This window comes from Trematomus bernacchii, unplaced genomic scaffold, assembly GCF_902827165.1.
Source record: "Trematomus bernacchii unplaced genomic scaffold, fTreBer1.1, whole genome shotgun sequence".
Lineage (NCBI taxonomy): Eukaryota > Metazoa > Chordata > Actinopteri > Perciformes > Nototheniidae > Trematomus > Trematomus bernacchii.
Genome location: NW_022987714.1, coordinates 20,339,460 through 20,363,271, shown reverse-complemented (window position 1 = coordinate 20,363,271; position 23,812 = coordinate 20,339,460). Strand labels below are relative to the sequence as shown.

At 39.0% G+C, this 23,812-nt stretch overlaps 1 protein-coding gene across 4 annotated transcripts; it reads left to right on the top strand.

Annotated features, from left to right (window-relative positions):
* The first annotated feature begins 5,220 nt into the window (after window positions 1-5,220).
* Window positions 5,221-21,720, top strand: LOC117491663 (paired box protein Pax-6-like). Of its 4 annotated transcripts, XM_034141747.1 has the most exons (12): window positions 5,254-5,266; window positions 5,748-5,771; window positions 11,680-11,810; window positions 13,074-13,289; window positions 14,351-14,525; window positions 17,388-17,540; window positions 18,345-18,427; window positions 18,675-18,825; window positions 19,255-19,364; window positions 20,338-20,349; window positions 20,846-20,987; window positions 21,638-21,720. In XM_034141747.1, exons 1-12 carry the CDS (start codon window positions 5,254-5,256, stop codon window positions 21,718-21,720), a joined length of 1,293 nt encoding a protein of 430 aa, XP_033997638.1. The 4 variants fall into 4 exon arrangements, with proteins under 4 accessions (XP_033997641.1, XP_033997638.1, XP_033997640.1 ...); XM_034141749.1 differs by lacking the exon at window positions 5,748-5,771 and having other exon boundaries at window positions 13,074-13,088; XM_034141748.1 differs by lacking the exon at window positions 5,748-5,771.
* Window positions 21,721-23,812: the final 2,092 nt, after the last annotated feature.

Below are 23,812 nucleotides of genomic sequence, written 5' to 3'. Positions count from 1 at the left end.
CTTATTCACTCACAGTTGTGAATTGCCTGTCAAATCAACCAATGTGTGGGCATGTGCCAGAATATTAAATCACGCGGTTCCTGTGAATTAAAAAAATGTTATGCATTCATGATATCTGAATAAACTGCCCCGCGTGCTCTGTCGAATCGGTTTGTGTGACATATTGACAGCCAGACGTAAACATTATGTTGTTATTACAATACGACATAAACTGTTCTGAATAGACCTCCGAAACTGTTTATTTCTGCTCGTTCAGCGTTGAACAGAAATAATTTTAGGTAGACAAACAAAACTAGAAAACACACAAAAACAACTCTAGCAGCGCTCGTGCCGCGTGGTGATGCCGCCGCTCATGCAACAGGGAGTGATTCATCATAAACTCTGAGCATGTTCTCTCCTGGATTATGACGCCAAAGTAAGAGCAGAAAATATTACCTGAGATTCCCCCAACTCCACGTTACAGAGCGGAGGGAGCGTGTTTAAAAAGGTAGGCATTTAAGCTCTTTAGAGTCTTCCTTTATGGAGAAAAGCAACGTCATGTTCTCCTAAATTCTCAAAGACAACGAGTGTTTTCCCGCTTCATGATTCTCTGAGACCGGAAAAGATTTTGAGCATTTAGAGATTTAAATTGATTCATTTCATTCCATTAATATCCACGATATGTAGTTGTATTTTACCTTTATTTTATAATTGTCTCACTGAGCAGTTTCGTCATTTAATCTGACGTTATGTCACGCCTCTCTGAGCTCAGTTACATGAACTCACTTTAACATATTGCTGCGACACATGTTCGATATGTGCAGTCTGAAACCTAAATAATGTTCACGCAGTTTCTTTAACTATTTTTCTCAAAGTAAACTAACGATATGGTTAGGAGATTTTAAAAGACATTGAAATGGGTTCATTGTTTATATTAAAGCCAACCACATTCTTTAATGTAAAGTAATACTTTGTAGCTTGTGAAGACTTTCATATCTTTAATATGTCTGCTAAATACATTTTGTATAATATTTATATCGTCTATTAACATCAAACTCAAGGTAAAGTCATTGAGCCAATCAGTTGTATTTAAAACTATAAAGTTGGAAAGCGAAGGCCTTGCACTTTTTATTTGTTCGTCATGGAGGCCCAGAATATAAATTAGTGCTGGAAAGGCCCACGCAATGTTAACGTCTCACTCTCAGCCATCAAAAGATAAAAATAACATTTCATTTTCGGCTAATCTTTTGAGGTTCAATTCAAAGGCCCTTCATCATGAAATATCTGGTTATGAATATGAAAAAGCGTATGCTCTGAGTGTAAAACAATACGTGCTGTTTGGAGTGGGGGCTTTTTAAAATCCCTAACTACAAGACGATAAAGTGCGTCTTAATTGATGATCTAATTAAATCCGCTGTTAATTAACGTCTTAATTAAATTGAATCCAATTAACTGCATGATTAATCAGGTCGGAAGTGAATTCATCCAGCATGTGAATCTGGAACATTTGTGTGTGTCAGAGAGAGCCTCCATATGTTCTGACGGAGGACGCCTCTCTCTGCCGCGCGCACCTGAGCCACCATTTATTTTGGAACATCCAACATTGCCAACGCTCTGCATGTTATGATATAGAAAGCAGAAGTGTTGCCTATCTTTCTCTTTAATTTTTCGATTTTTATCTTGTCAGATTGGCTCAACAAAATCAAAAAATGTACTTCTCGGCAACATTTATTTTTCCACGCGCACTAAAATGCAATTAAATATGTGTCATGTATTGGCTGCTACATTGTATTATCATGTCACCAAAAGCTTAAACATATCCTTATCATCTAGAAGGCTTTATTTCATCCTGGAAAAGTGTTCAACCTCTTGGCTTATATCTTGTGATCGCTTTCAAGAATGCAACCTGATGCCTTAATCTTGCATAGGCTGTAAAAAAAACAGATTTAAGAGAATAAACAGCATTTACAGATTGACCCATTTAGGTTGAATTCAGCGCGTTCATGTGAAATCATTAGCTTATGCACTGTTTTTTGCCTCCCTTTTAAATTGAACACAAGTTTTCATGAAATGTGTTTTGGTGAACTCACTGGCAGCGCAAACTCAGCAGACATGCTAATATATTATCATGAACACATGTGTATTATATTACAGTTAGAATCAGAATAGCTTTTCACTTAATTAAGGAGTTTGTATTGGTGTTAGGTGCATATAGAAATATCAAGAGGAAATATAAAATAACTAGAATAGTCAGAAACATACATTTAGAATAGAAAACAAAATGTATGACTAAGAAACATCTAGAAGAAAAAGACTTTCACGCAGATACGAAAAAAGGTTACAATGAGTCTATTTTGAATCTAGCAAAACTATTGATGGTGATTTTCAAAAGTTCACAGACCAAGAAAACAAGAATAAAGGCCATTGATAACTTAGTAATGGGATTCAATACAACTTTATTTAAATGTATTTTAAAACGTCATAGACCTAGTCCTACGTTGAAATGCCACAGGTTAGCGTTAAGGAGGAGAGCACGCGACTTCTTTTGAACGGCTCATAATGTTGGATAAAAAGAACAAAATGTGTGTTATGAAGTTTTAATTAGTTTGCTGTTAATATTGCCGTGTTTTCTGAATGCCCAGTACAAAGTTGTTACTATGTATAATGTGTACTTTACTTTATAATATGTATACTTTTTTAAAACTACGAAGCAAAAGAGATAGTATACTATAAACGACTGAGAACAGCAGACTAACATTTATAACAGCAAATGCAGCCCTAACTCAAAACTATCCATGTCTTCTTATTGATACAAATGTTAAATAAAATAAAACATTATTATTATAACTATTCTCTTGATGGTGGGCTCGGTCTCTGCAGTGCAGCAGTCTCTGATACAGCGGCTCAATGAAACTTTTATTTTGTCATCAGTGTGTTCAACAGAACTCCTTTATGTCACTTGTACTGGTCAAATTGGGCTCCCCGCCGCGGTTTTGTGTGGCAGCTTTTTTAACGAGCCGCAACTAACGAGGCAACGACACCAAAATCCCGCAGACACACAAAGCATGCCGGGTATTTACCGAGCAGAGCCGCGGCTCCGTCCCCGGCCCTTTGTCTCCTTTCACAGGCAGAGAGAGAGCCGAGAGAGAGCAGGGACAAGGTGTGTGTGTGTGTGTGTGTGTGTGTGTGTGTGTGTGTGTGTGTGTGTGTGTGTGTGTGTGTGTGTGTGTGTGTGTGTGTGTGTGTGTGTGTGGTGTGTGTGTGGTGTGTGTGTGTGTGTGTGTGTGTGTGTGTGTGTGTGTGTGTGTGTGTGTGTGTGTGTGTGTGTGTGTGTGTGTGTGTGTGTGTGTGTGTGTGTGTGTGTTCATTATGCAGGTTGTTAATGACAAGAGCTTCAGAGCGCTTTGAAGCCTTTATTGGTCCGTTTTTTTGAAGGCAGGATAAAAAAGGCTTTGGTTTGAGTATTGAGATGAAGAATAGTGAATGTCACATGCTTGTACTTTCTTCATGCATTGATGACAACACACGTTTAACTGGTCATTCTGGTAGGCCATTATCCTCACACTGAGAGGCACTTTTTTCTAGGGATAATGGAGTTTCTAATAACTTGTAAGATACATTTAACAAATAACACGTACATGATGTTTTGTTTCTTCTTCTCTTTTTGTGATTTGTTTTGTTATTTGCTTTTCTTTAATATACTCAATCATTTTAACCCCTCCCATTTTGTTATGTCTGCCTTAGTTGTAACCATACAATTTCTTAAAATGCAAATAATACAATAATCTGCATTGTGACTAAATGTGTGATATTATGTTATAGTTACCAATACAAATACAATAAAAAATCAGATGATCTATTTTTTAATTTGTGCTTATCGAACTGCTCAGAAAAATTCAGAATGAATCGAATAAATAACACAGTTTTAAATAACTTTTAATATAAAACATACAGACAAAAATACGAAATGTATTTTCTTCAGTTCTTTTTTTTCTTCTTCAATTTATATCAGGCCATTCTAACTTTTTTCCAAGAGTATTCTTTTTTTTTTGTATTGAAAATGTTAATTCTTACAAAGTAAAGGTTTGAACCATCAACAAACATACAGTACACTACGAGAAACATAACAGCTTTCTGTTGATTTGGTGTAAATAAGAAACCCATATTTGGGGACCAGGGTTATAAGGTTTGTATTAATGATTATAATGTAGGCCCTGTTTTACTGCCTGTAATTCTTCCTTGGCATTTACAGCGATGAGAGTATTTTTTTAAGCACATTATGAGTTTCATTAATAACTTTGAGAGAGATGGAAAAGGAGCATTTTTAACGTCAGTCCGATTGGCTCTGTTCTAAAGGAACATATTTAATCTCCTGCTGACGTACGTTTTCTCACCGTAAGAAAACAGCCTCTTCTCGTCGTTATCATTTTATTATTCGTAAAAACATTGGATGTTTTCTTACTTTTGGGCCCAGAGATAACTAGGATAGATGAAGTCACATTTCACTTCTAATTTCTATAGTTTATATTTTCATATACAAGTCATACACCCCCTTATGTTCCTATAGTGTGCGACAGCCGTCCCCCTAATCCCACACTGTCTTTGAGCTCACTATTTCAGTTCATCATCAGTATGCAAGGTTCCAGGAGACCCTTTCAAAAATAAAATGATATGTTCTAACACATTGTTGAAGAGCTTGCGTATATTTACAAGGGCGTCACTTTGTTTTGAAAAGTGTAGGGGACATAATGGCTCAAAATAAAACAGAAACATCTTTTCTAAACAGTCTTTGACATGCAATTAAGAATAGGTGAATTGAAAAATGGTGAATCAAAAAGCCAAGGGTTCTACAGATTTCACAATACTGTTATTTGCAGAAGATATGGTCATCCATATATGCCTCATTAGAACAGACGTAGTTGATGACATTGGCTCATTTAATAATCAGTGCGAGAGGTTTTTTTTCCTTTTTTAATTTATGCTATTTTGTGTATTGTAGAAAGTCCACAAAAAACAGTTCCATCAGAGTATGACTTGGCATTCAGTCATTCTGTCTGCATTTTTATTTCACCTAAACATTTGATAAAGGTTGCAATATTTCCTGAAAAACATTGAAGAAAATATTTGTTCCTCTTTCTCAATAAAGTAGATGAGACAAGATGAGACAATCTGTTCATTGTCTACATGGCTCTGCACATGCTAACAGTATCATATTTCTTCTTTCTCTGTACAGATTTCAGAAGTCAGACCAGCTGGGAGACCGGTGTGGCCTCCATGATGCAAAACAGTGGGTTACATCTCAAAAATATGTGTTCTCTCTATGATACTGTATCCATAGTTATAAGTGTGGTTGATCATTGTATCTAACATCATTTTAAAAACAAAAACAGTTACAATAGCACAATTAAATTCTGGCAGCTGCGTTTCTTTTTTGGTGCTCAAATATCTGTTAAAATATACAATTCCCCTGTGTTCTATCATGGGTCTTCAAGTTCCTATATCAAATGAAAGTTATAATCCGTATTATATGACAAAAAGGAATCAAACGAAAACAGACTTTGAAATATGTGATATCTGTTGTAAGATATTAAGTGCAGGTCTTCTATCAATAACTTATTTTGTAGTCATGTGTGACTAAAATGTTTGTTTGATAAGATCTGAGTTGTATATTATTGTAAATGATGAATAGTAAAGTCAAAAAGCTGGCCTGTACTACTCTTTGTGACAATGACCTCCACCTGATCTCTTCTTTCTTACTGCGGGACAAGAGGTCCATGCTGTCTGCAGTGAAGGTGTGTGGATTTCTTCTCTCTGTGTGTCTGCTTGTTTCTTTGTGTTGCATCTTTCCTCTGCCCGCTGTCAATCCCACAATGCACTGCTTCTACACCTCGCATTAATGGATGCTGCTGCTTGACATAACATTTAGCAGGTTTCTGTTAGACAGGCTGGGTGCTATTATCACACCGCCTCCACTTTAATCAATTCTAATTCCAAATTGTGAAAATGGAGCAGCTGGAGGTCATTGAGGAGTATCTGAAGGTGAACACCAATATTCATCTGCTAAGATTATTAGTGAGTGAAGCTCAGGTTACATTAGTAATTGATCTGAATCAACGTGTGTTCAGTCGTCAGTGAGGTCCATGACTTTCTGTTCAGCGTCTCATCTCACTCTGATTGATGTGTGTGTGTGCCAGGGTGCTGTAGTTCAAATGAGTTTACATTTCAACTATGCACTCAGTGAGCAAGGATGTTGCAACTGCAGGTGTTGTGTTCATGAGTTCAGAAGAAGTTTTTTCGACTTCATGATTAAAGGAGATGTGTTGTATTTCAGTTGATACCGTTTTTTTTTAAATGTTTCAAGTCAAGAACACATTTGTGTTATTGTTCAGACATCAAATGAATGCCCTGTCCAGCATGTGTATCCACATTTTTATTTTGGATCCGCTCCCTCGGCTGACAGACAAACAAATAAAACCAAACCTTGAACATTCCTTTCTTGGCAAAGGTTATCCATCTTAGAACGATTTCAACACTCAGAGATCACGTGAAGGTTTTTTCCCCCAAAACGTTTACAACCAAGCAGCCCGAAGCAGTTCAGTTATCACATGACATAACAATAAAGGCGGAGAGCGTAGACCTCACTAAAGCTGGTCTGACCCAGACACCAGCACAAGCCTGTCTTCTTAATCCCACAACTGCCCGCACTGTGTGCATTTGATTTTCTCCCGCCATAGCTTTACTGATATTCCTGTTTTGGTAAAGCGGCAGATGACAGAAAGACGCCACGGTAGCTCTAGAAATCAATGTTTTGTGTTTGTGAAGAGCACGTCACGCTTTTCCTTTTTGTCTATTGATTGACGAAACACAAAGTTGTCTACTGAGAAGAGGGCTGAATAACTGGATGAAATTACAATAATACGTGATCTTTGGTAGATTATGTTTCTGCCGAATTTCAGTAGATGCTTGGACAGACTAAGAAAAGAAGATGAATCAATTTGATCGTTACATTTGGTCAGTAAGAAGAGACGTTTGCTATTTGTATGTGTTTTGAATGGTGTTGAATACAGCCAGCAGTTAGAGCGGGTCTCTGTGTCACAAAGACCAGGGATAAACACTCTGGTCAGATTCTGGGATACCTGGCTATCCATTCATGCTGCCTGACCTTTCCTCATTTCAAGCCTCTATGTATGTGATGCCTGTATATCAAGAGTTCATTCAACCTTTTTTCAGCATCTATGTAACATTAGTTATCCATCGAGCAAAAACATTGAAATGCAGTTACAGTAAAGCTTGAGTTTGTCGGGCCAAAAGTCACAGAGCTAATCTGTAGCCCCAAATAACGAAGTGACAAACAGTCAAAGTGACTTGAACGCAGAGTCAGGGTAAGGGTTAGGGTTAGGACTTCCTTTGCAAATGCATACAAATGCCTCATAAGGTTAACCTTGCTAGTTAACGTACTACAGTTATTATGATGGGAGCCCAGCGACATGGGAACATAGGGGTCAGGGTAGATTTGTCAACATAACATCAGACTTGGGAACCCTAACCCTAACATGGGAGTGTAGGTTTTACTATGTCCAAAATCTTTTCAGAACACTTACTGCGTGTTTATTATTGTAACAATGACTAAGAAGCTTCGCTAAAATAATGAAGTTAAAATATTACCAAACCACCATTTCCTAAACCTAAGCAAATTAGTTTGGTGGCAAACCAAATAGACAAAGAAAACCGCAACAGGCATACACAAACGATGTGAGATCAGAAACAAGATCACATCATATGGTGTAGACCGAGGACAAACATCGTATTTTATCGCTTCATTTGAAGAACTCATTGAAAATAACAGTACATGGTTTAAAGTGGAAGTTAATTGAAGTCAGGTTCAGTGTGAATGAGCTGATTTAAAGTGAAAGCTGTTGAGCTGGTCCCAGGGGCCCGTGTGTGTGTGTGTGTGTGTGTGTGTGTGTGTGTGTGTGTGTGTGTGTGTGTGTGTGTGTGTGTGTGTGTGTGTGTGTGTGTGTGTGTGTGGTGTGTGTGTGTGTGTGTGTGTGTGTGTGTGTGTGTGTGTGTGTGTGTGTGTGTGTGTGTGTGTGTGTGTGTGTGTGTGTGTGTGTCACAGAGGGACCACTGCCAAATTGCCTCCATATGTCTGTCTATTAATTGTGTGTCAGCAGAGGAAAGCCCCGTGTGTTCCTCTGGGAAATGACGCTGTGATTAACATTTCTACGGCGGAGCAAACGACCCCTGAACACAACATGAAGGGAGGTAGCGTGAGGGGAGAGAAATAATCCACCGTCTCAAAGACAACTGCTGTTTCTACAGGGGCGTGACTCTTTTTATAATTTCAATAAGTACTCAGAAGTAATACTTTATATAAAAACAGCCATTCTAAATTAAATACTATGTTCTATACCAAAAAATACTATGTTACAAGTAAAAGTCCTGTATGGAACATTGTAACTAAGTAAAAGTACACTTTGTATCACAATATACTAAAAGTACTTGTTAAGCGTAAGGGCGCAGTTCATAATCAAATATATGAAATAAGTAAATGATGATCATGGATGGATTCATGTGTTCATCACTACTGATAAAGGTGAAGCTAATCTTTGTTTATTGCTGCTGGATATCTTAACCTACAATTACAGTATATTTCCATGTGTCAGATACATGTAATGGAGTAATAAGTACAATATTGGATACAAATGTAGTGGGGTACAAGTATAAAGTATCTTAAAATAATAACACTCAGACAAATCCCTCAATATTGTACTCAGGTTCAATATTTGAGAAATGTACTCTTGCTTGTTGAAATGTTCACACATACAGATGGTGTTCAGGTTGTATAGCTGACTGTTTATATACTTTGATATACATTTCTCAAAATGATGGTAAATGGTAATGTTGCTGTATGTTGACGATGTTTCTTAAATTGTTTGGCTTTTATTTATTTGCTTTTTTTATGTGCTCTATATGTTGTGAGAGTGGATGAGATGTTTCCTTTATTTGCTTCAAGTCACATTTGTACATAAGGAACACTATGATAGCCTTAAATCCTAATTAAAGATGTACATGTAAGATCCTACAACAACTGTCTGAGAGACACACAATATTGAAAGTATTCAAAGGCTTTACTTTGCAAATGCACAATAGCTACAGCATAGTTTGGCACAAAACAATATATTGAACATGTTGTATATCAGGGACCTATATTGTAGTTATTGGATCTGTGGTCTGCTCTGAGTGTCTACAGTGAAACCCCTTTACTTCTTACACTGTGTGTGTGTGTGTGTGTGTGTGTGTGTGTGTGTGTGTGTGTGTGTGTGTGTGTGTGTGTGTGTGTGTGTGTGTGTGTGTGTGTGTGTGTGTGTGTGTGTGTGTGTTTCGGTATGTGTCCGTGTGCCTGTGTTGGCACGTTGTATGATTTATTAATGTCCTGTTGAGAGGTTTATAAATCTGCAATATGCTTTGCCTCACAGAGCCATTAACAGACAATAGACAATTGATTCAGTGTAAATCCCTACTTAACCTGCACAGTGTCACAGCACACATTGCTGCTGCTGTTCACTGAGTGTCAGACCTGCAACACGTGGAGCAGCAGACAGAGCATTGAAGCTCCACATGAACACATTCAGAAGTCTGCAGCTTCCTCCTTCACTCTTTCAACAGTGTTTGTCTCAATCCCTTTTAAAGATGGAATGACAATATGTTCATTTAAAGGGGCCCTTTATGCTTTTGGGGTTTTCCATTTCCTGTAGTGTGTTACGTACAGGGGCATCGCCTGGACCTGAAAACATGCGGGGCTTAGCCCACAGTGGCGGCGGCACTACAGTGGCATTTTTCACTGCAACACTCCCCACATGCACACACACAGTACACCCACGACTGTTACAATGAAGGCTCGATAATAAGCTCACGGCATATAGGCAGGGGTAAAGTGGTATTTTTTATGAGTGGGGGGCTCACCTCCTCTAGGGGGGTCCGGGGGGATGCTCCCCCGGGAAGATTTCTTTTTAAATATTGAAGTTAAATGCATCAATCTGGTGCACTTTGAGAGCAAAATGAAGAGATCTATGGATACCTCTCTCAACACCCATATGAAGCAGAACTGTAAACAGATGTACTTTTTCTTTATGGATATTTTACTAATCACTCCCCTTTTAAACTCTATTCTTGTTTTACTGCCATATAGTATTTCATAACTGTTTTTCCTTTATTCTCTTTTTTTTATATCTATAATGATCTATGAAGGTGTGCCGCGGAAATAATCTTTTGAATAATTTGTGACCAAACCGTTTGAGACCCACTGAGATAACTAAAGTTATGTATCTAAACACTCAGAGAGTCCTTTAGCTCACCTGAGTCTCTCAGTCTGAGAGGAGAGGACTCTCCTCCAGCTTCTTGTGGAACAAACAGCTCCTTATGTCCGTTAGTGCAGCTAGCTCTCTCTCTCTCTATCACACTAAATGCGCTATTGCCACACACACAGAGCCGAGCTTGAATGACACAAGCACACGTTTATTTCCATGCAACTCTCTGATTGGTCTGGTGTCATGCCTCTGTTGCATTCACTGAACACGGGAAATTACAGTGCTGCCGTCCTCTCTTGTGTCATGATGAGGTTCACGTAAAGCACGGTTAATGTATTATATTATTGAGGGAGAATTGTCCGGGGCTACAGAAAAAACATTCGGGGCTAAAGCCCCGGATGCCCAGGCCAGGCGACGCCACTGGTTACGTATATATAGGTTTTTGGGCATGTCAATGGTCTGCAAGGCTCAAATCTGGAGTGTTCCCTCCAGAGGGAGTTTCTCTTCCACACACTCCCTGGTTTCAGACAGAGGGTGAAAAGAGGTGCTGCAGCACAGGCAGTATGAGAACAATACAAAGCTTTTTGAACATTAAAGCATGGAGACATGTCACAGGAGAGGGAACAAATACAAATATGAACCTGAAAATGAGCAGAATAGGGCCCTTTAAATCCACATGTGTTAGTCCTGAAGATTTCTGACCTAAATCTGGTCTTTCAGGTCACTTTTCCTTCTCTAGAATGAAAGCAAAAGCAAAAAAGAGCAGTGGTGTTAGTCTATGAATCTTTTGGATGTATTTGTTTGTTATAGGATGTAGGCTGTATTGTTACTTAACAGTAATATCTACTGTTCAGATCATCTTTGTTTCTCATAGTACAGTATTCTGTATGTAAAATATATGTATGTTTTAGGGCTTACAAAGAAGGTGACGATTCACTTTTATAAAACCCCAAGGGTAAATTCAGTGTTCCACATTGTATACAGTACACAGTACAAAGACACACTGATGCACAGGACCCATACACATAAGCATATGCACAAACACATGCATCTTTATAGAAATACATAAGCAATAAGATGTGACGTGTGACATCAGCATGGGTCAGTCCATCAAAGGGAGCGGGCAAATTGCATCAAAGCATCATTCAACATTGTTGTAAAAACAATTACGCTTCTCTATATCTCGTCTTCCTCTTCTCTTGTATGTGTTTGATCAGTTGATGTAGTAAGACTTCAATTTTCATTACCACTCCATTCTGCTGCTTTCATTTTTTTTTTTACATTTTTTATTCCAGAGTAAACTATCTAGCTTGGTAAGAAAATAGTTGAAAACCTTTTTTTTTACTTTCTCTTTGTGTGTGTGCATGTGTGTGTGTGTGTGTGTGTGTAGGTCACAGTGGAGTAAACCAGCTGGGCGGTGTGTTTGTGAATGGGAGGCCTTTACCTGATACTACCAGGCAGAAGATAGTGGAGCTGGCACACAGTGGAGCTCGACCCTGTGACATATCCAGAATACTGCAGGTAACTTCATCTTTATTAGCGGTACTTACAGTGGTATCAGAGAGTCCTGATGAAGCCCCTGATGCTGAGTTCATAATATTCATTTATGGGACATGATACAGACAGTGGCTATTCTAGACCGATTTTACTCGAGGGGGCGTGATGGGGCACATTTAATGTGGGACAAAAGACACAAGATTCTGTTCAAGGATTGTGTTTAATTCAGTATTAAGTCATAGCCTACAAAAAAACATAAAATACCATTATTGGTGTTGCAAATGTAGTCAATGACTTAGTTACAATTGTATTTGATTATATTACTGAAGAAAAACAACCAAGCACAGTCTTTGATGCATCACAATCAGAAATTCTATTATCATCATTTTTTATTTTAGATGGGGGCCCCAGGGGGGTCCAAGTTCAGTGTTACGGAGGTACAGAGCCCTAACTGTAAGCTTTATCAAAAAGTATTTCATGGAAAAACTGACAAGCTCTAGTGGCCGTGTGAATTATGACAACCGTCATAGCAAACAATTAACATTACAGTACATTACATGTCACTTGTTAGACGCTTTTATCCAAAGCGACTTACATACTCAATACTGTGGACAATCCCCACAGGAGCAATTTGGGGTGAAGTGTCTCAGGGACACAACGACATGCTGACTGCAGTGGGGTTTGAACCTGTGACCCCCTGATCCCAACACCAACGCACAACCCACTGCACCACACGCCTCCCACACCTCCCTCTAACAGAGAAGAAAGTGGTACGATGTTAAAATACCCAGCATGCCTTGTAGCGAGTCAGTCGGGCCTATGATTGGGTTGACAAAGCAGCTAACTTTTTGATTTAATAGCTACTGAATTTATATATTTTCTTCCATCCTGCACTCTTTTGTTAAAACCTGGCACCTATTACCCATAATGCATGCAGACTACCAACAGTTTGGATTGAAGTGTGTTATGCTAATGTGGCCTTGAGTGTTTATCCTGCAGCAAAGATGATCATCACAGCTATTTTCAAACACTGACACAAATCACTAGAGGCTACTCATCAGATTTGAACAGCTCTCTCTGGAGAAATTCAACGTTTTTACAGCTTGTTTTCAACATATGCAGTATCTTTCCCCAACACCTGAATGCACTGAGAAGATGGTGGAGGTCCACTTTACCAATCGCTGTGATTGTGCCTTAGATCATCTACAAAAAAAAGCTTTTAATTGCAAATATATTTTCACAACATCTGTAAATAACCCATGTGATTTGTGTTGTTTTTGTGTGCAGGTATCTAACGGCTGCGTGAGTAAAATCCTGGGCAGATATTACGAGACAGGTTCCATCCGTCCTCGAGCCATAGGAGGGAGTAAACCCAGGGTGGCCACTCAGGAAGTGGTGGGGAAGATTGCTCACTACAAGAGAGAGTGTCCATCCATCTTCGCCTGGGAGATCAGAGACCGACTGCTGGCAGAGGGAGTCTGCACCAACGACAACATACCCAGTGTAAGACCCTTCTGTTCCTCTGCCATGTCGCTTAGAGGGTGCAAGGAAGTCACAGAGAAGTCTGGACTCATACTGTAAAAACGTGTACATACTGTAATAGATGATGTATTTGTTTCTGTACTCTGTGACAGCTGGCTTGGAGGTGAGTAAGTAGGGCATAGGTGGCACAGCTGGATCAAGCAGATGCAATCTCTACAAGAAATTAAATTGCAAAGAGTCAGACCAAACTGCTATACACTCAAATCTAAATAAAGCAGTTAAGGCAATAAAAAACATACTTTCTAAAATATTTGTACTTTTCCAGTGTAAGACACATGATGCAATTGTTGTATCCATGTACCAATAATTGGATATTGACTTAAAAAACTAAAGAAAAGGCAAAAATAGACCTGTAATCCTTTATCAAATACTGTTGGTTGCTACAAAAGTACAAATGTTATTTGCAGATTTATAATGTAACTTGGAAGCTTTCACAAATAAATAACAACAATCTTTGTAAGTATATTTGCACATCTAAAGCAGGAACGTAAGAAACAATGCTAGCTGGATACGTTTAGTAATGTTCCCATGAGTACACTACATTGAAACAAAAAACGTTATTAAACATGTGTACAGTATTATGGATTGTGTTTTTGAGTGTATAATAGCCAGTTGAGAGGATTCTCTAATTAGAGCTTTCAGGAAGCTGCTATATTTCTATATTTCGCTACAATGTGTTACCATACCAATGAAGTTTGGTGGCAAAATATTTTCAGCCAATATGATTTTAAACCAAACCTCAGTAGAATACATGGGCACTTTAGTAATGTACTCTACCTTGTCCATTTGTTGGCCAATCTTTTAACCCTACTGGTTAATATTGTAATGTAAAACTGATTATATGACTTTTATATTGTGTTCTCTGTCATTTGGCCCTTCAATAGTGTTTGTTGGGATCAAGTATATCTTATCTTATTATCTTTTAGGGGTCATTAATGCCTTGGTTAGGTTCTTAAGTTTCTATCCAACAATGCTTTACAATTGTTGTTCTCGTTTATTAACATATCTGTGTTTATCTGCAGGTTTCATCAATAAATCGAGTCCTCAGGAACCTCACCAGTGATAAGCCGCAGATGGGCACAGTGGGAGCTGAGGGGATGTTTGACAAACTCAAGATGCTCAATGGACAAACCTCCTGGGGGGGGCGCTCAGGGTGGTACGCTGGGACTACACTCACTACTCCTGGTAAGACACTAAGTCACCTACTACTTCTACGACTAACAATACTACTACAGTATTGGAACTACACTCACTGCCACCAGACACTGTTACCCTCTTTCCATTGAGGCGTTTCCAGGGCAGCTGCGCCAACTGCCCCAAAGATTGGTTTCAGTCCAGCACCATCTATTTGCTCAGCCAGAACTGTGAACAGAGAGCAGCATAAGTCAGATGCTGGGGCGGAGCAAAAACAGCACATGGCGAGAGTAGAAAGTCGTTGCGGAAGCCGTAGCGCCAAGATCTCTAAGTCGTTAAAGTGCAATCACACATCATACATGTTTCATTACATGTTATTTAGCTGAGGCTTTCATCCAAAGCGAATTACATACACTTTCATACCAAGAAATGTGGGCTTAGGTATCTTGCCTCATACTTTGAATTACAACCTGTTTGCTGTCATTGTGGTGAATTATTGTTTTTTAATGTTGTTATTAATTATTTAGACTGGCTTCTGGGGCTAGGTTAACGTACTCCATGTAATATGAGAGAAAATGTAGATTATACAAATCTTTTATTTAAAGCGCCATGTTGCCAAACATTGTCAATTCAAACTAAAAAGAGAAATTAAGAAGAGTATCAATCTAGTTTTGAATAGCAACATGAGTGCAGCTCCAACATGGTTGTATTTGTGAAGGATATTCACACTGGTGTCATAAACAGTGACATCAGGACTCCTCTTAGGCTCTGGTCAGTGGAAAGCAAACTGGTTCTTAAGTGATTTGCAGGTTGAACCAACTATGAACAAAACTAGACTCAGCACACAACTAAAACGGAACTCATTCCAGTGGAAAAGGGGGATCAGAGGACCTTTCTGACTGAATATGTCGGTCATTTTTAGCCCTCATGACTGAGTTAGACCTAATATTTTCTGTTGAATTTCTCAAGTTAAGATTCTAAGTTATGTTAGACATTGTTTTTTGTAGGTCATGCATTAAATTATATAAATACAGTGTCCCCCACTTTATGTATCAGTGTCACTGTTACTAATTGTTCCTGCTTGTATAGACTTTACATTGAAAAGACATAATAGAGAGACAACAAAATACAACTTTGAGATTTTAATTTAGATTTTTGATTAAATAGTACATTTTCAAAGTTCTGTGAATGCAGTCTTCTTTATTTAAAGTATAAACATTAATCAAGTTTCTGTTGTTACAAAATCTGGCTCTGGTATTAACATTCAAATACTTTGTTGTTGACTTGATCTCAGGTCACATTCATCCTATTGAGCCATGCTTTTAATTATTTCTTCATAAAAAGAATGCAGCAGCCGCAGTAAATTGCCCACTTGCAAATTGATTCAAAATTCCCATTATACGGGACAGAGGACACATTGTGTGGAGCTGACATGAGCAGCTTCCCTCTCCCTCAGTGTGTGTGGCTGAGGCCCCATTTGCTGCGTGGAGGACAGGCTCATATGCTGCTGCTCCTCCTCCAGCACCCTGGGATTACAACAGAGAAACAAAGTCAGGCTATACTACCACGGCTGCTGCCTCCACATCAGTGTGTGTGTGTGTGTGTGGTGTGTGTGTGTGTGTGTGTGTGTGTGTGTGTGTGTGTGTGTGTGTGTGTGTGTGTGTGTGTGTGTGTGTGTGTGTGTGTGTGTGTGTGTGTGTGTGTGTGTGTGTGCGTGTGCGCGTGTGCGTGTGCGTGTGAGAGCAGGGGAGGGAGAGGGGGCGTCTGCTCTCATTTGTGTCTCTTTCTGCCTGACTGACTGTGACACTGAGCAATGGCTTCATTCTGTTTTGCAGTCTCTGTCTGCTGGGGATAATGAATAATTAGGCTAGCACCACAAATAACACGAGTTCCACAGGGAGGGACTGGAGCGCTCGTCTGCTCAGGGATCACATGTTGGAGATCTCCTCTCTGAAGGGCCTGTACCTTCACTTTACCTCACATGAATTGGAATATAACGCATTGTATCGTCTACTGATCAAGGGTGTGTTTTAGTGAAATATCATTTAGTTGGAAATACCTGGATAGCGCTTACGCCTATATGGGGTAAGCGCTTCTTTTGATTGCAGATACGAAGAATTAAAACGTTATGAAGGTGTAATGCTTACAAGAACCTATATTAATATTGTACACATATTATTGTTAAATAGTATACAAAGCAATATCATTTAATATTTTACTTATTTTGTGCATGTAGCACACAGATACAAAAAACGTTATAAAAGTATAATATATCAAAAAGTAAATACAAATAGTTAAATAAAACAGTCTTTGTGTTTTTAATCATTTATCTTAATGTTGTACTCATATTATTTGTATGTATTATACAAAGCAATATATTTTAAACATTTTTAAATTATAAAAATTATACATAGCTTATTTTAATGATGAACAGATTAGCATAAAAAACCTGATAAGTATTGAGGTACACTCTATTTTTAAAATCAAGCATTTTTTAACACATCAATTGGATAACACTGTCATCAAAGCATTTGAACATAAAGAACATTATTCCATACTAATATGAGCATTTTACAACAATATGCGGACAAATGACAGTATGATGCTCAGAGGGGGGGATGTGTTAGGAAAATGTTTTTCTTGAAAAACATAAATGTTAATATCATAAATCTGTGAAACAAACTCACCTGAAGTAACATGAACAACTCATTTCCTTGTCATTAATCAGCCTTAATAACGCTTTTTGAGTGCTATGGTTAGTTCCAAAAACAGACTAGATTTTTCTAAAACATTGTGATTTATATACATGTTTATGTTGTTGGTCAAAACTATATTTACTCCCATACTATACTTAAGATAAGTTTGAGGTTCACCTTCATTTTCTCCATTTTCAACAATACCTTGTACCTTCCTTCCTGTGTGCAGAGTGTCCGCAGGCGGAGGGGGGGGAGAACACCATATCAGGAAGTTCCAACGGTGACGACTCAGAGGAGACTCAGATGAGGCTCCAGCTGAAGAGGAAGCTGCAGAGAAACAGAACGTCTTTCACTCAGGAGCAGATAGAAGCACTGGAGAAAGGTACATGGAAGTTGTTTATCAGAACATCGTACAGCTCCACACACATTAAAACAGTATACGTCTTTTCTGTATATGTCTGAAGTGAGGAACACCTCCACTTTGACTGAACTGAGGCCAGTCAGATTCCAAATGTTCCCATATGACAACTATAGGGATGTTCACATGGTGACATCACTAACCCTGTTCAAACTGTTTCAACTACCGTAAAGGCAATTAGGATATACAATGAATCATGTTTCACCAACTGAATCACTTATTCCTCATTCAAAAACCTGATTTTGGTGCTTAAACTGACAGTTTGGCTAATAAGGGATGGTTGTTGTTGAAGTCTCAATAGACACAATTGCACGTTGCACGTGTTGTGTTACTGTGTTCTACTGCCTAATTAATGTTCATGAAGATTGAATGTATCAAACTACAAGACATGCCTGGTGTTCTGGAAATGGCAAATGTCTCATCCAGTTAAGTTAACCATTTTCTGAAATCTTGAGAGCATTAGGTCAATTTGTCTCATATACCTTCCCTGATTGGACTGGGTGGAGTTGAGTCTATGCCCTGAAACAAATACAGGCATCAGCCATCTGCATAAAGTAAAATGAACATCAACTTTAATACTTTTTAACTATTTGATCTTTTTAATCAAGTATTCTTGCCATGGACGGCATACTGTATATAACATACAGTACAACATTTCATTTTACAAGGTGTTACAGATTTTGGAAAACAATGCTTCATTATAAATACATTACTTTAAATTAGAAACAGCATACTATCCTGTCATGACACAATGTGTTTTTCTTCCAGAGTTTGAAAGGACTCACTATCCAGATGTGTTTGCCCGAGAACGCCTTGCCAACAAAATAGACCTTCCAGAGGCCAGAATACAGGTAAGCTCCATGTAATATGATTTATTTAGGCCTACAAGTCAGTACAGTCAGAATGTCTTAGTGCTTGTGTGTGTTGCAATAATATACGTTTTTATCAAACCCTTTAATTGACCTAACCCCAATCCTTAATAACATTAATATAACCGGTTTGCATATGGCCACATTAGTGTTGTTTAAAAGGTGAAGACATTAAAAGGAAGACATGTGAAGCCCTCTCTTAACCTAATTTCTATCATGGCATGTGCAGGTTTGGTTTTCCAATAGACGAGCGAAGTGGAGAAGAGAGGAGAAACTGAGAAACCAACGTCGCCAGGTGTCCAGCTCCTCCAACCATATCCCCATCAGCAGCAGCTTCAACACCAGTGTTTACCAGCCTATACCACAACCTGCTACACCAGGTACTGTAATACTACTATACAATTGCATACTCTACCACACAAAATGTATTTAAAGCATGTTTCAACAGGCCTTTTTTCACAGAAGACATGTTGTTTGTTTGTTGGGTGGAGCATGGGAGCATTGACGAGAGTATTAAAATATTTCCTCAAGTTTCAAAGAAATAACAAATATTTATAGAAACTTCTCAGACCACTCCTATAGCATCATCTATGTATCTAAAATGCCTCTGTTGCAACAGCTGGCTCACTTTGAGTGCTGTTAGCTGTGTGTTTTGCCATATAAGTTTATTTGTGATTTCCAAACAATGACCAATTATCTCTACTGCGTCCACCAATGTCATAAAGACATTATAATAGCTTGTATGTACGGTTACATCGCCTGGAATATAACAAATCTCATTGTTCTGTTCATTTCTCCATCCTCTCTAGTGTCCTTCTCTTCAGGATCCATGTTGGGAAGGTCGGATTCAGTTCTGTCCAACAGCTACGGCCTACCCACAATGCCCAGCTTCAGTATGGCTGCCAGTCTGCCTATGCAAGTAAGATTACTCGACTAAACAGCAGAACACACAACTAACCAATCACTGCAACACCCATCTGGCTTCAGCTGGGATTAGGGTTAGGGTTAGGGTTGTGCTGATATACATGTGATGGTCAATGTGTTGACACAGTTGCTTTAAACATCTTTGTGGGAATGTTTGTCTTGCATGAACTTGGCTTATCATGATCCTGGTGGTGTTGGGGGGCCTGAGTTCATTTCGACCCGTTAATCGGATTGACTAATTGACCTATCACAACCTATTGAGTCTACAGTATGTGAGTTTACCGCCAAACCTGGATCCACCTGGATCGGCAAGATCTTACTTCTACTCACTTGAGGGAACCTTGTAGGATTCCAGTGTTTACATATAAGGTGCGGCCCTAACCAAGTGTGAGTCTGGCAGCTGTGCAATCTTACCTTATAGCAGCAGAGGAGTTGTGTTCTGATTGGTTCTCCCAATCCAAATGGTTGGGATGTTTTCATTTTGAGATATGGTTCACAGTTTATACAGGCTTTTGTGCTTTGGTCGTTACAATGTGACAATTGTTTCTACCGACCCAATGTCCAAGGAAACATTGGGTGGGTAGAACTGAACTTTGCGGCTTTAACATTATTTTTGACAACCTCAAAAACCTCCATTTCAAAATCAGTTTCTGGACTCAGAGCCTCCAGCAAAACAAACATATACAAACATATATTTAGCAATGAAGTTGAGGCTCATTTAATTTTTGCTATGTCACATGGTTTGGTTACACATTGCATTAGCTAATCAAATACGCAGGAACACACATTTCTGAGGGACTACTTTCTGGATGTTGCACAGGGTATCTACTGATAACCTCAGAATTGTAATAATGGACAAAAAAGCAATTGTGGCAAACACCAGAGTTGATTAATGGTGATTCTACCTCTAACTAGACTCCCGGGTTGTATTTCATGTTCCCATTTGTAGACCTTGGCTCATACCAAAGCCCCCCATACATGTTTACAGTATAAGGTTGTTGTTTTTTGGTCTGAACACTCACTTTATGGATCCAGACAATGTTTGATCATGGATTACGGAAGGGTCTCAGACCACCAACATAATACTGGGAGCTGAACCTTGTGGGACCAAAAAGTATTCACATACATTTTGGAACTTATCGGACATATACAGGATCTGCACATTTAAGCTTGGGTGTATTGGTTTCACCCATCAGTGGGGGGGGGGGTGTCATAAGCTGTCTTTGAATGAAAATGCCTCTTCACACTTATATGGCTTGTTTAAAGTAGCCTTTCCTGTGGGGAAATAAAGTATTACTTAAGCAATTTGAAAGGGAATTGCATGCAATGTAAAATGAACAGCTTCGTTAATTTTCTTACGATAGTTACAAGACTTTAACAACACTGCTAATGTTGCATATGACCAACCCAATGGAGAATGGCTCATCAGGGTGTTACATTCTGGTTTTAATGTTCAAAATGATTTTATGTTTCCAGGCATCCAGCCAGAGCTCTTATTCCTGCATGCTGCCCACCAGCCCAACTTTAAATGGAAGAAGTTATGAGACCTATACTCCTCCACACATGCAGCCTCACATCAACAGCCAGTCAATGACGTCCTCCGCAACATCGTCAACAGGTAGGAAGTAAACTGACTACAGTTGATTCTCCTCAACCCTCCCCTCTTCTATAATACCTTTGATTGATCTCAGTGTCTTCGCAAGTGGGATAATATAATTGTTTAAATGTAAATGCAACATTTGGGGGAAGCTTTGAGAACATTAAAGCGTTATCCGTTAGACTCTTAACATCAACACGTCACCAAATGCACATTAATAACAAAACAGAAAACTGAGAGGCCAACCCAATTGAACAACAACAGTCCATATCACAGCACAATATATCATGTTGTGCAGCATTCCATCAAATGGAAATATTGTTCATTTTCTACAAATAACACAAAACTTGTTGATGTTTGGTATTTTCTGAATTTCCCCTAGTATTTCAAATAGAGTTCTGTCGGTTTGCACAATGCTTAGCTGTACAATTTTCATTAATGAAGATAGAAGGTCCAGGGAGTGCTTTGCAGACAAAAACTAAAACATACTTAGATAAAATAAAAATATACAGAGCTTCTTTTAGGTCTTTCCAACCATCTGCACGTTTTTCTATTTAAATGCCTTGTGTGAATTCTATACATTATGGGTTTGCATACAGGAAAAACACACCATTAGACTTTGTTTTGGTATGTCTGTCAACTCTAATGATCTCTTTGCTCCCTCTCACCAGGTCTGATTTCCCCCGGGGTCTCAGTGCCATTGCAAGTTCCAGGAAATGAAGTGGACATGTCACAGTACTGGCCACGCCTGTAGTGATGTCATTTCTGACAGCAACAGGACTTCTGCAACAGGACTGTATGGGACCTCAAAGCATCCCCTATTCCTATTTTATAGCCTGAATGTGAATGCACCAGTCATTGACAAAAAGAAACTGCACCGCAGGAATGACTCTGATTAGTGTTTGTGCAACAATTCCGGTGACAAGCAGGACAGAATGATGATCAATCTTCCAACTGAAGGATTTCAATATCACCACAAACCAGTACAAGAGGATAAAAGGTCTTTGAGAGTTCTACCCTTGAAGCCCAGAACAGAAAGCTCTGTCCCGAGCTGTTCTCTGGAAGCTCAGGAAGCTGGCCCATCCTCTGGCAACACTAAACTCCAGATAGGAATAAACTGCTGAGTGTCCATGTGGAAAATCTTTGGGAAGACACATTACCTCGACTTTCAGTTCCTGATGTATATCACGTTGGTGTATGTAGCAAAAAAGACATTGACTGAAACATAAAGGGAAGAACTTAATGAAACTTGAAATGAACTCTCTGCTGTGAATTTGTTTCATCAGCTGATTCCAAAAGCTCCGGCCGGGAATGTGTATAGAATTTCAGAATGTGGATTCTGGTGATATGTGTTTGGTATTGTAAAAACTTGACCTGGATGTGATTTGCTAACTAGCATGGACTGACAAACTGACAAAGGTTTAAGGGCAAAAATATCAGTTTGTTTGAATTCCAAAGTTTGTATGTCCAGAAATTCAACAGTTAACAAACCATTGAACGACTGGAGGCCTCAATGCTTGTTTATAAAAAGTGAACATAAGACTGTGTCTGGGATGTAAATCTGTTTCTAATTTGAAAGTGTAAAGTATTTGTCTTCTCCAGTGATCTGGGAAGGTTTCCATAATAAAGTTATTTCAATTATAATCCTTGTTATGTTATATGTATATTGTTTTGGTTATATTAATAGAATGTTTTGTTGAACCATCCTTGGTGAATCTATGATAGAAAACATTGGAGCTGTTCTGGAGGATTGTGGTCAATCTTTTGAAATCCTCTTTATTTTAGTTTACAGAAGATCAGTTCTACTGGGTCATTTAAAGAAGGTGTTGGTGTTAGATACATATGTTTACAACAGAAGTGGCAAGACAAATTATTCTGTATATAATAAGTGGTGCTGGAACTATGAAGCAGTAGTGACTACCTGCAGGCCAGGGAGCCGAAGTGTGTGCCAAGCTAATCAGTATTTAGAGCAAGCTAGCCACAATAACTCCCACTACTGTAGATAGCTCGTTTGCTAGCTACCTAGATTGGGGTACCCTGTTACTACAGTGTTTTAGGAAACACTATTGTTCGTCCTGAACCTGCACAGGATAGAACAGGGTTCCCAGTATGCAGACAACAGAAAGATAAAAAACAAGCTCATAAAGGCAATTTAAGCTTACTCGTATGGCACTACTGCACAGCACAAAAAAGGCCAGTTAGAGGCCATACACATGCAGCGTGTGGACACTCAAAGACACGGGGCACTCGCACTGCCAACCTTTCGGTGGCACTGAGGCAGGTTAAGTCTAACTGGATTGCTCTGAAGGCATCGTTAATGCGTTGGAGGCTGCCTTCTGTGCGGCTACATTGAAAACAATCAAAGGAAGCATACAACACTGTTCCTGTTCACCCACCACCTAAGTAGCAACGACATAGGACCATTTTGAGAACGTCTTAGCTTAAATTTACTTTTGGGATTAGCACCTTCCCATTGGCTCAAAAGTGATGGGTCAAAGTCCATGAAGTTGCACAGTACCCAGTTGGCAGCCACTCTTGCTTTTGGTTATCTTCAAGTTCAAAGTTGGCAGCAATGCACCAACATTACATTACATTACATTACATTACATTACATGACACTTGTTAGACGCTTTTATCCAAAGCGACTTACATACTCAATACTGTGGGCAATCCCCACAGGAGCAATTTGGGGTGAAGTGTCTCAGGGACACAACGACATGCTGACTGCAGTGGGGTTTGAACATGTGACCCCCTGATCCGAACACCAACGCACAACCCACTGCACCACACACCTCCACACACATAAACAATGGTAATATTATGATGCCATGGTGGGCCGAGTCAAC